Consider the following 13,576-nt stretch of genomic DNA (forward strand, 5'->3'; position numbering starts at 1 on the left):
CATTTACTGCTCAAGAAATGAACTGGTGAAAGAGAGAACACCTTTTTCAGGTCATTTCGAGATTTTCAAAAAAGAAAATGAGAAATTAATGACATCTCATTTACAATCAGCATTTACTCCAGAAGGGAAGAATCTTGAACAAGTGAACTTGTAACATCCCGAGATAGCTAAATGCACCTCTAAAACTAATTGTACTGTTTTATATGTGTACCATCTCCAGGCAAAATGGAATAGCACAGAGACTTTTTCTTTGTTTGAAAATAAAATGTGAAAATTAACTGAATAACAATCGGAAACCACAACTTCTTCATCTCCCCATCTTGCCCCATCTGTCACTACCCCTTTTTCCAAGAGTTTGTGCACTGTAAGTAGCTACAAAGAGATCCTGCAAGCAAGGTATGCACACCTTTGAAGCATAATGCTCTGCATAAGGGGATCCTGCCCATCCCCTATCTCCTAACTGCAATAAACAGGAGATCTGCAAAGAAAATTTAAAGTGGATACCTGATTGGTCTGCAGCTTTACATGGCTTTAGGAAAGTCAAGCACAATGCTGTGCTGATCCCAACTAGTGACTCTGGGCTAAGCATGATATATTAGTAATGACAAAAACTGGTAAGGAAGCACTCTGAACAAGATGTTTTTCCCCATATCCTGTCTTTGCTCTGGATACCAAAGTTGCAAACAGATTAAAAGACTGAAGGAACCTAGAACTGGGGTGTATTTTTACAATTTCTGAAACAAAATGTACATGAGAGGGGCCACTATGACAAACAGCTCTGCTTTCCAGAAAAAAGGTTCCTCAAACATGTGGCAGTGCTCAGTGTTTTGTAAGATAAGGCACTTGGGGGGCAATATGCCCAAATAATGGAAGTATTACTCAATTGGTTCCTGTCTATCTGAGTTTGGAAGACATAAGTCTGAAGAATCAGACTTGGAAGAAGAAAATCCCAGAAGACTAAGAAATGAAAATCTCAAATCTTTTGAAAACTGATGATAACTAGGGAATTTGGGGCCTGATGAGATTTAGGGGGTTTGTTTCTATTTTCATCCTTAACGTCATGGATTATTTAGCCCTTAAAATACTAAGAATATGTTTACTCTGAAGCTCTTCATTTATGAGGAGGAGGAAGGAATATGAATTCAAATTTTTTCCTAAAGAAAATCTGACATATATATGAAGGTCTAGTTTTTATATGAAAGACATATATTACCAAAGAGAAGGGGAAAACTCTCCAAAGATTTTGACCACTGAACTCTGCTTGCCATAGATATCAAGCATAGGGTGCAAACCAACCAAAAATCTGAGAGAGAGCATTCCAGTGAGATAAACTGCATGTGTCCCTCCATGCATCCAGGGAATTACATTCAAAAGTGCTGTTGTAGAACATGCAACAGTAATGAGCTTCCTATTTTAACTTGTTCCAGATGCTGGACACCAGGACCACTAGAAGTATTTTATTATTCTTACATGTTGGTATAAAGCATCATCTGATTTCAGGCCTCACATTTGGAGAAATATGGCAAAAGGGGAAATAATTCCATAAGGGGAATTTTTCTATTCTAATTTTCAGGTAAGACGGTTCTTCACATACCATGACAGTGGTTTTCAAACTGAGGCCTGTGAATCAATGATGATTTGCAGAAAACATGCTGATGATCCACAGACAGTTGGTCAAATGTTGATGGCTCTTCTCCATGTTTCCACATGCTACATTCTTCTAAAATACAGCTAATAATAGATATATTAAATATTTCCCTAATATTTTTCTTATATAAGCTGAATGGTGTATACATTCATTGTAATGAGTTCTTAATAAAGTTAGAGTAATAAAATGGGCAGTAGTTTTCTTCTTCAGGAAGTGTCTTAAGACATGCTTGCTCCATTCCCTGGATGTGGTGCCACAGGACTGAGTTGTGCTCACCAGCAGCTTCCACACTTCAGGAAAATGCCAGTTCTAAATTGTAAAATCCAGTTAAAACTGAACATACAAAACCCTGATTTGCAGTTTGGGGAACTTTAGGATGAATTTTCTGAGGAAAAAATACTTGAGGGAATTTAGAACTCCAGATAGGCATTTGCATGGGGGTACCAGGGAACAGACGTCGATCCGTAGATACGATACGTATTGCTCATGCTGATGTATATTAAATTATACTCACTAACCAATGGCTTCACTTTGATCATATGAGCTAATTACAGATAAATTAGTCCATACCTATCCAGTTTTTACTGCATTTCCTAAAGCCTATTGTAAAAATAAGACATTTCTTGCCTTCTAATGTACATAACTGTCCTTGTAAAAATCTAACAAGTCTTCCAGCAAAATATTTTGACCAGTACATAGGGTAAAATATCTCCATGAGAGAAGGGTAAGTATATTTTGTTTCTAATTTCCCTGACAGTGAGAACTGTCATTTTGATTCTCTAATGTTTTCTTGCTCTGTTGATTTAGCATTTTTCATTTTAATCAGAAAATTACTTCCTGATTTAAATTCTAGTAAAGGAATTTACTGCCTGATAAAGAAAACAAGTAATTAATAATTTTTGGGAAGATACTACTCTGGAAACCTTATACTTTGGCTGAGATGTTATCAACATTTAGATATGAGCTGTCTAATAATTGTTTTCATTTCTGCCTATACCTCTTGATGGAGTAAGTATTAAGTCCACGTGAAATGTTAATATTATCCAAAAAAAGAATAAAACCTACTTCAGGAAGGAAAATTATTTCTTTTCAAAAGAGAAAGGCAATTCTAATTACTGCATATTTTATTGCTACTATTCCCTTCAAAAACACTGCATTGTTATACCTTAAATTAACCCACATACTTTTAAAGCAGTTTGTTTGGTTTACGGGTGTTTTAAGTACTTTGGGAGGTTAAAATAGTAAAGGTAGAAAAGTTGCTGGATTTTTCTATGAAGATAGAAATAAATTAAGAGATTTCCATGGAATAATAAGTAGAAAATTCTATTAAATTAATATATAACACTACATTTTTTTATTTAGGAAGAATATATGATACTCCTGATTTGATGAGTATGAATTTGAGAGGAGAAGATATGATATACTCCTGATTTGATGAACATGAATTTGTTCTGTGTGAAACAGGTATATTCTTCAGAAAGAACTGAGGAATATAAAATGAATAAACATATAAAAAGCATCCTTTAGGAACTAAGCCAACTGTAGGACCCCATACAACACTAGGAAATAACCTGCATTGTGAAGACAGCTGAAAAAGAGATGGAGTTTCAAGTAAAAGAATCGCTACCAAGGCTGAAATTCACAGCTGTACAGAGGTGAGCAAGATCCTATTCCATACTTGGAAAAAAAACCAGAGAGATTTGATAGTGAAAAGTGGGCTGACAAATAAACAAGCTATCTGTTTGATAACAGTTAGTTAAATTGCAAATATCAGGTGTGTGAACTATCAAAGCCTTCTCACCATGTGTAGTATGCTGTCAGAAGTCTCTGAATGACTCTTCTGAGATTCACAATTTACATTTGGGACTCAAATACCAAGGAAAAAACTTCTTATTGGTTAATCTGAATGTTTAGGATGGCTTTCAGAATCATATCTTTATGGGGTTTGATGTGAACGCAATATAAAATTCTAACAGAAGTTAGAGCCTGTCCTTTTGTTACAGCCTGTCATTTTGGGGTTTTTTGGGATGAAAATGAACATCCCTCTCCACATTGTATTCATTTTTATGCTGCAGCTGAGTATGAAATTCAGTTTCTTGATCACTTAACACCTCAATATTTGGCAAACACAAACTATTTAGATCAAAGGAATGGACAGTGAAAAACTGATCCTCAGTTTCTGGAATCCTTTGTGACTCAGAGTAACATCTGTGAGAACTCCCAATATGAAGAGTTCATTTATGCTCCTTCTGCCCCATATATTTGCGTATACAATGGAAAACAATAGTGTTACAAATAGCAATATGGAGTTGCTTTTTGCCATGGATGGGCATAGAAGAGTGTATCATGTGGCAATCTAATTCAGTAACTGTCTTTGGATTAATTCTTTGGGTTGATGTTACAGTAACTGGAAACACCTTTGCCTTGGTTTGCATTTATCCTGTTTGACTGTGAGGTTGACAGGAAATGCATCTGCTCTCAGCAGGCACAGTGCCTCTTCCTATCTTGTTGCTTCATACTGCAGTAAAACATGAGGCACAATTCTACCTTTAGCCTGTAACATGTGCACTTAACTAGGAGACACCTTGCTCAGAAATAAGTGCTAAACATTCCTGGAGAATTTACACAAGAATTAACTTCTTAGTACTAGATCCATTTTCACACATATTTTCAAAGTAATGTAAAAAAACTCCCGGGTAAGCTACTCATCTTTTAAATATGGCTCTGCTACTTTGAACTGGCCTTCTTGCATGTATTATTTACAACAGCTTCTATTTCTGTCTGCTGTGCAAAGGAAACAAAATAATTTAATTACAAACTCAGCTGCTTTCACATTGAAAGCATAAGAAAGTGGCTTTGTCAAGATCTTTGATCTTTATTTAAAACATAAATGCATATGCAACTTTAACAACTGAAATTATACATGAAATCTATCTTGCGAGCAAACTGTCTTTAAAACATTTTAATGGAGAGAGACTAACAAAGTGAATATTGCTGCAGCATCTCTGTATTGAAACTCAGACTAACAGTAAAGCAAGGAAGATATTTTTTATTAGAAGAGATTAAGAAATAAAATATAAGTAATTCACTCTCCACAAAAAAACCCACCCCTGCAAGTATGAATAATAAGGACTAAATATTTTTTCTGAGATTATGATAAACTTAAACAAAATTAATCAGTGATAATACCTTGTTCTTTTTACACACCTGTGGTGGCCCACTCAGCAGCAGTCTCCTTGGGTGGAAGGTGTCCATTCTGCCCTCATTCCTGTTGTTGTAGTCCATGTGGATTGGCTTGGGAACCGTCCACTGGCGGTAGTACAGGGACTGCTCCGTGCACGTCATCATCTTGCTCATAAGGGGACGGAAAGAACTTGCCCACATGACAGAATGGTAAGGCAAGAGGGAAGAGGATTTGGGAAGTCCACTGCTGTCTGTTGAAGTAATAATGTCATAAACCAGTTTGGGCAGGAAAACTATGGGAGGCTGTTTAGATGCCTTGGTCATGGAACACTGAGACGTCTGTAGGATGAAGGAGTTATGAGTAGGTGCAGAGGAGGAAGAAGAGGAGGAGAAAGGTGGGGAGGATGATGAGGTGATGGAGACTTGGGTACTTTTTATGTTTTGTTTCATATCCAGTTGTTCAGTTACTGGTGGCAAGTGCTTGCTGATTGTTGTTTGTGCCCCCTTGTCTACTTTCTGCTTCTGCCTTTCATAGTTATTTGTAGTTTCTTCAGTGCTGTTACTTAGGGCTTGGGGAGGGGATGACTCAGTGCAGAATGCTGTAATTAAAAGAAAAATTGTATTTTAACACAGTGCAACTATCTCTTCTAGTCAATGCCACAGTTAAACAAAACACAACAAATAATCCTCTTGATACATTGTCCAGCAAACATTGCTCCTCCTCTTGCTTTGACCTTCCTCGTACAGGAAGCCATAATGGGACAAGTTTGTAGTATTTGTTTCAAAGCAGAAAGTGGCTTTTAAAGTCCTGAAGTGCATAGGGAAGATGTCAGTGATTGCTCTGTCCTCTATTTCCCTCATACACTTCTTGCTGAAGGTGCTCACCTGACACTTTATTCACTCAAGACAAATACAAAATTACTAAAACCATTGTTTAAATGCATTGAAGGAAATAAGTATTTCCAGGCTATTACCCCACCACACTACAGAAATGTTTACTTAGACTGACATCCAAAAACAGTCCTCTGAGTCAGCTCTTCTCTGACACCCATGTCTGGGTCACTGCAGCACTTAGGCTGATCTAATGAAACCTGGCAGCCCTCAAGCACCTACAGAATGCATTAGTGCATTCACAGAGCTCTGGGTCAGCTCAGAGAACATACTGAACTCATGAATATTGGCTGGGAATATGTGATGTAGATACACCCGGCAGGTAACTGTGCATTTTCTGAAAGCTATATATTTTTACGCTATATATATTTTAACTATTAAGATTTCTTGAAAGTTTAACACATGTTAAATGGTTTTGAGCATCTTTAATGCTTAGTGAAAGAGGGCATGCAAATATGTCACAGTCTTTAAAGTAGACAGAAAACTGCTTGTGGAATCAGTCTACACAAGGTATAAGAAATATCTACCTAAGGCTGAACATAGATTAAACCAGATTTCCCCTCATGGTGAAAACAATCATGCTGGTTCTCAAAAACCCCCACATTTTGAACAAACAAAAGTCAGTAGAAAGAAGAATGCTGATTTCAAGAAATGCTATCCTCTGTCTATTAATCTGAAGTAGTCAGTAATAGCCATTAGCAACAAACACAAAAGTGTCACCAGCACTGTGAATGGCTGCAAGTAACACCAGTGTGACATCCCTCAAAATACCAGTATCCAGGAGCACAGAAAATAGTGAAATAAAAATATTTCTTTGACCACAGATGTACTGAGGGCACAGAGCTATGGGCAGACCACATGGAAGCACCTAGTTTGAGCACCCCATGGCATGTTAATTTTTCAAGAAAGAAAAGATCCTATTTTCTATATTTCAGAAGTCTAATCCCTATATTTTCTAGTCATCTTAAGCGATCCCATTAAAATAGGCTTGATCAAAACCTTAGTGATTTATGCCTTATACTATTTATCAAATAAGCCAAGGTCTCTTTTATGTCCTAAATTTAACAGAGATGATCTTATGGTCTTACTGGAAGCTTTTGAAGAGAGAGATGAAGATGCAGAGTCATGGGAACATGATCTTTCTCTTTTCATAGGACTTCTCTTTTCTGAAGTAGAACCTGTTTCATGAATGATAGTAAGGGAAAACAAAATCAAAATATAATTTAGGTAAGCCTCTAAGTGACAGCTATATTGTCAAAGTAAGGAGAAGTACAGAAGGGTTTGTGTGGGATTTGGCCTCATCCTGACACTGTTTCCAATATGGAGAGTATCTGTTCCCACCACAGAATATCGGATCAGCCTATGGTCTAATTTACCTGTTCTGAGCTGCAATAGCTTCACAAAAATCAGTGCTGCAACCAGGAGCTGGTAATATCTAGGCCTGTCTCAACCATGGTTTCTCTTCCAACCCATGTCTTACATTCCCGACTAATCCAGTGTCAGGGAAAGCAGCAGGCAACAAGCTCTATTTTATCAGTATGTTATGAAATTACATCCTACCCCACACAGCTTTATGGCCAGATTATATCTCAGCTTTCAGAGATGAAAATCCTCAGGTGGATGGCCATCATTCACTTGAGATTCCTAGCTGAGGCTCCTAAGTTAAAATGCTTGTTCCTGTACAGTATTAACGTGATAAACTGAGATAAGCACTGCCATCAGCAAACTTAGACTGTAAGCCTATCTCACATGTTCTGAGTTGGACTCTGGATGATCACACCATACTTCATGGACCAGGAGAGCAGCCTTAGACATCACAGGAGCTCATTGGACTCAGATCACATACAATCTCAGCATACTTCAACTAAATGGACAGAACTGCTCATTGCAAGGAGTACCCATCACATCTGAAGCAGGCATCTCTTGAACACAGTTTGAGTATGACCTCAGGCATTTCATTCCTCTATGAAGAGTCCATATTGGATTAAAGAAGGTATTTTTGTTTAGCTTGTTCTGCTGTCATTTTCAGTGAGTAAGAACTTCCTAGGTGAACTTGGAAGGTAATTGGGTTTCTTCCTCCTCATAGTATAAAAAAAGAAATGAAGGCAAGTTGTTTGAGATTTAAAATACTTTACAGGGATAAAAATCCTTTGTTTTCCATAGGCACCATAGATAGTAAAGAAAAGTGTAAAGAACTAATAAATAACTGATAATGTCCATCAATTATAACTCAAACAATGCAGAAAGTAATTGTTCCTGGGTAAATTATTGTTGGGTTTTGCATATTTGTATGTGCTCAATTGGTTTCTTAAGAAATTATGAATTCACGAACTCTACACTGTTAATTTGATTTCATGGGCATTTTCAAGGAGAACTTAAAAGTTTCTATGTTGAGATATATTTTCTATCCATACTATTTAACCCCTTACAAGGTAGGGACTAATCAGCTGTTTCCTTGAAAGGAATCTTTATCACTGACATCATTGTAAGGATAGGTTCAGTAGCACCAGGAACAGTTTAGTTGGAGTTGCCAGTGAGGGGAGGGATGCAGTCACTGCTGCTGCTTCTCAGAGAGCAAATCTCACCCTTCCCTGCTGGGGAGGGAGATGCAGAGGGTCCTGGAACAGTGAGTGTCACCTGAACAGTGAGTGTCACCTGAACAGTGAGTGTCACCTGGTGCTCCTACTCAAGCTCCACTTGGTGGCTGTCAGAACACACAGGGCAAAGGAGGAACACAGAAGGGAGCCAGAAAACAGAGAGAGAAACAGATACAGCAGTAGAACTGCAAGAAGTTAAAATGCATCAGCAGCAGGTGAGGAAACAGAGGTTCAATGAGATGAAACAAAACTAAGGAGCAGAGCTCACTCAGTAAGACTAAAGTAAGAAAACCTCACCCATAAATTGCTGCTTTTGATAATCATTTTCACTCATTTTACAGCTCATTTTATTACCAGTAATAAAAAATACCTTCTGTTGCTATTTCTTCATCTTCATTGTCAGTACTGCTCAGTTTCTCTGGGTCACTTTCTAACACATCATTCACAACTGGTTTCTCTGTGTGAATTTCTGAGCTCACAAAGTATGCTGCCAAACCAAGTTCTTGCTCCAGGTTTGTCCGTACCAAGGAAGAAGAATTTATTAAACGTAGGTCACAGTATCTCAGTGATCTGGAGAGAAACAGGAGGAGTTACTATGAAAACTCACTGTAATCTACTGCCTTATCTCTTTGAGAAACACAGCCAAAGGGGAATTTTTTCACAATTAGCTTCAATGAGGGATGAGATAGAACACAGTATTTTGTGCTTAATAAGTTTACCACTGTGATGCATACACTTTTCTTTCTCTTAACCCAATTACACAACTTGATTTACTGCACTGAACATTAGCATCAGCATAAGAATAATCATTTGGATTCTAAACCTAACACACACAGAACAGGACTCAGTTGAACATACGAAAGCATTTAGTGCCCCAGGGCATCCTGTCTCTCTTCCAGCTGCCATTCCAGAAGGCACTCCACACATCCTGGGGCACACATACAACCATCATCAGCAGATTTCTCAGCCACCCTAAATAAACCTCAGCAGCTATACTTAAGCAGCTATACTTATTTTTTTTTAACATACCCATTCTCTCCTCTAAACTGGGATAACTTTTATAATATTTTTGAAGCTATTTATGTCTTTGTATAAACAGAAGTTTATTATCAATAACATGGAGTTTGCATTTATGATACAAAAACTGCCCAAAAATGGCAAAGAAACACCTTGACACTGAAATCTGTTCTCCTCTCACACAAGTAATCACACAGTTAATCTTCAGCTATTTGATAAGCAATGGATAAAACACTGCCACTGAAAAAAGAGTGGATCTTCTTACCGTGGCAAAGACTCCCCTTGTGGATCCATCCCACTAAAAATCAATATGCAAGGCAAACCTTCCAATTCCAAATAGGTCTGTGGCCTCCAATCTACATCCTCAATTTTCTGCCAGATCTGTACAAGGTAGAGAAACCCTGTTGGACATATCTATATGTTGGACTTATCTGTAACTATATAAGAAGTTTATATATACATATATTTGAGATATATTTATATCAAATAAAAAGACAGTAAGACATACTTTATCATCCATTATAATAACCCACTTGTACAGAGGAAGAGAAGCCACACTGCAGAGCCCAATTCCAAATAGATAGCTCTCACAGCTTCTAGAGCATTACAGGCAGCAGTCTGCCTGCTGTTAGTCTGAGCACATTGGGACAGTATGTTCCAGCCTGCATAGATAGCACTGAGACCAGGGCATATGGCAAACATGGCACAATGGAGAGTAAAGCTGAGCAGGAGTTTTGGGGAAGAGAATACAGAGGCTTCTTGAGGCAGATAATATATGGAGTCTGAGTCCAAGGAAGAAACTAAGCTAGAAATGAGACTTTTTCACCTTAGAGGAACAGGAGAAAGTTGGAAGTGTTCAACACACACCACTGTCCCTATTTACAACCCCCTGGAGTCTCCCACTCTCCTCTAAAGCTATCAGTTTTCCTGGTAACTTTATGAGAAATCTGACATGTCCATGTTTTGTTTGGCTGCTCAGCCTCAGGCTGTATTGCTTTACTCACCAGTCAGTCCTTTCTGCTGTGAGACTGATCTACAGATAAGGAGCATCTATGGTGTGAGCAACAGTACAACAACTCACCTCTGACATGTGCTTATGTTCCCCTCTATACATGTCAGAGAACATAATCAGGATGTGACTCAGAACTAATTCTGATTTTTCAGGGTAAGTGGTGTCTAATTAATAGCAGAATGAGATCAGCATTAGGCTCTGGATCTCAAATGACTTAATCTAATGTATTGGATCAAACAGAGTAAACAGTATAACATATAGATATTACAACATTCTAGAGGAAATACATTTTTGCCTTGGAGATCAGAAGATGGTAATTTTATGAAGAGCAAAGGACACTTTTTTTAAACAGATGACCCACGATTCTGGACTTAAAGGATATAAATTAATCCATAAACCAAAACATGATTCAGAAAGCATAAAATCCCAAACTGTGAACACCAGGCTGCTCTAGGATCCATAACTACCATCATTGATCAAGCAAATCGGTCTTTCAGTCCCCTGCTGGTGACAAGAATAATTTAACTATCAGCTAGTCACTGATTAAAACCCTTTGGCACTGTGATGTTTTTGTGAGAAAATTCAACTAAAATTGAACATTTTATTTGGCTTTTTAATGTATTTCTCATAGTCCCTTTAGATAAAAGCATTTCAGCTGTTTCTGAGGGTTGCTACTGGAAGTCAAGTGCTAACTGTATTAGTTAATATTTCACTGAGCATTAACCACAGGCAGGAGAGGAGAGGTGTCACAGAGAGTATGTGTAAAAGGTAAAAGTCATGCTCCTCATTGCAGTTTTTGGTTTTACTTTAGGACTGCACACTTCAGTTCATGGCTATAACTGTCACCAGTAAAGTCTCCCCACCTACCCATCTAAGGAAGCTTCCCAGCACATGCCATTCTGCAATTTACCTTCAATTGTTCCACAAAGTGCTTCCCAATGGTGATTCCAGAATTAGGATTTCCCAGGATTATTTCAAAGTTATCTTCAAGGGCTAGTCTTTCCCTTACATTATACAGACGTTCATATGCCACTGCAGCCAGAGGGACACATGGAATTCTCAACACGACCATGAGGCCGTGGCCACTAGGACATTGCCTTGAGGAGTTTATTAGATTTTGGGTGATTTCCAGAGTTTCAACTGAGGTGTAATTCTTCATCTGAGAAAGACCACACACTGCCATCATAGCTGCAGAGTAGTGTTGGATGAGGACAAAAGTCCTTATCACTGCACTGTGTAATCTGGGGAACCTGAAATAAATGGTGAATTAAAGAGTATTAAAGGGTGATGTGAAAAAGCTATTTTTTACAAAATATAGTAAACTCAGGATTTTCTCCTGTAATGAATCCTTTGTATCGACTATACAACAGAATCTCATCAATTGCAGTTGTAGAGTATTTGCAAGGCAGCATTTCACAATCAGAACTGATGTTGTCTCATCATTTCTCCTCATAAAAGTTTACAAAGCAAGTAGTCCAGTAAAGTTACATCACTTTAGTTTATCCATACCTTACTGTTGTTACAAAATTTATCACACAATATTAGCGGAGGCACTCAGTAATAGCATCAAACAAAATTACATTTTCTTATCAATAAGAATAGTATTCTTCATTGTGTGCCATTCTTAAGGGGCAGAGAAAGATTGGGTGTTTCTCTTGTTTTATTACTGAAGCCCTGAACCAATTTACTCTTGTGTTCAAGAGGACTGAATATGTAGGCAGCAATGGCTTGCTCAGAATTGTGACTATGGCTTGCTGTGAAGATTTTATTTCTGATTTATGTGTACCTGGCACAGTGATATATCTGACTTCTCTTTGTCTTCCAAGTGCAGTATACTCAAAATCAAAATCAGCCAGGGCCAGCAAGTGATAATATTAGACAAAAGTAATAACACATTTAAAATTGTGTGGTGATAAAATGGTAGATTATACAATATAGAGGAGTTACAGGTCACAACAAGAACACATTGTAAATTGGGTTAAGCAGTGTGCATGCTCATAGTAAGAGACAGCCTCCACTGATGACACTGCAGGCCCAGTATATACTAAATACATAGGAGAAAATTAGAGCAGGTGAAACGTCTTGCATATGTAAATGATCTGTAAGACAGAGAGAAGTAAAATAAATAAATAAATAAAATGGTCTTCTAGCTAATAACTCAAGGCCATAAAAAGGACTTCCTAAGTTTCCCATGTTAAGCAAAGGAGGGCCCCATACCTCTTTCCCAAAGCCATGACCATTGCTTCAAAAGAGCTGTCATACCGGAGCAGTGGAATGCTATGTCCAGAGAGGGTGGACTCAATGAACTCTGACAGTCCAAAGTATTTCTTGTTTTCATGGTATAAATCTACACCCTAGAGCAAATGAAGCAATAAAAATACAAGGATAAAGTCTAGAAATAATTAATTTATGAGTGATTAACCATTGGTATCTTGATATACTTACAATTACATTCTCTAATAAACATACATCTACTCAAACATATTAAAACAAGAAGAGAAAGAAACAGAACTAGCCATTTTGAGAGAATGAAAATTTGACCCAATTTTTCCTCATTTCTTTGTCTCTCCCCATAAATCCAAACACACAGACAGACCAGGTATATAGACTAAATATGCACATATATGAATAAAATCCATGTAGGTACATATATTTATGCAGTAATGCATTAGAGACAGAACTGAAGATGATTTCCATTTATGTAGCTCAAAAATATTTAGCAGAGCTACTAAAGTTTATGGAAAATACAAAAGGAATAAAGAAAAAGAAAGCTAGAAAGGATAAAAAAGGAAAAACGAACTTGCCACAGACTGAACAGGATGTCATGCAAACTTCACTCTTGTTTACAAAAATCATGGGGACTTCACTGTTTTATTAAGTACATAAATGGAAAATCAATCATGAAAAGCTCAGAAAAGCACCTCAAAGCATCCATCTTACATTGCTGTATGAAGAAGGCCAGTGGATCTCATTGTAAGGGCTGATATGAGTGTGCTGTGTCTGCAGCGCGTAGGGGAAGGAAGTCACATGGAGGGTCACAATATTTGGTGCCTCTTTCACCTCCCTGCAGTTCAACAGTCTATCAACAAGTCCCGTTGACAGCTCTGTTTGAGGATAAAGACTATGCATAGCACTGCAAAAAAAGAAACCCAAAACTCTCCAAAGTGATCGGCAAAAGGCAATATTTGTGTCTGTGTAATAGCTTAAACCTGGATGTGAAATCAAAGT

The 13,576-nt window shown here is 37.7% G+C and overlaps 1 protein-coding gene across 1 annotated transcript in view; it reads right to left on the reverse strand.

Annotated features, from left to right (window-relative positions):
- The window catches only part of GREB1 (growth regulating estrogen receptor binding 1), a 55,346-nt gene that overhangs the window by 18,611 nt on the left and 23,159 nt on the right, over nucleotides 1-13,576 (reverse strand). The window contains exons 15-21 of the mRNA XM_058020202.1: nucleotides 13,289-13,481; nucleotides 12,566-12,702; nucleotides 11,259-11,598; nucleotides 9,602-9,717; nucleotides 8,690-8,889; nucleotides 6,811-6,900; nucleotides 4,856-5,430 (exon numbers count right to left, since the gene is read on the reverse strand). Of these exons, the coding sequence (XP_057876185.1) occupies nucleotides 4,856-5,430; nucleotides 6,811-6,900; nucleotides 8,690-8,889; nucleotides 9,602-9,717; nucleotides 11,259-11,598; nucleotides 12,566-12,702; nucleotides 13,289-13,481 (1,651 nt within the window). The remainder of the gene's footprint in view (nucleotides 1-4,855; nucleotides 5,431-6,810; nucleotides 6,901-8,689; nucleotides 8,890-9,601; nucleotides 9,718-11,258; nucleotides 11,599-12,565; nucleotides 12,703-13,288; nucleotides 13,482-13,576) is intronic.

This window comes from Melospiza georgiana, chromosome 3 (assembly GCF_028018845.1).
Source record: "Melospiza georgiana isolate bMelGeo1 chromosome 3, bMelGeo1.pri, whole genome shotgun sequence".
Classification (NCBI taxonomy): Eukaryota; Metazoa; Chordata; class Aves; order Passeriformes; family Passerellidae; genus Melospiza; species Melospiza georgiana.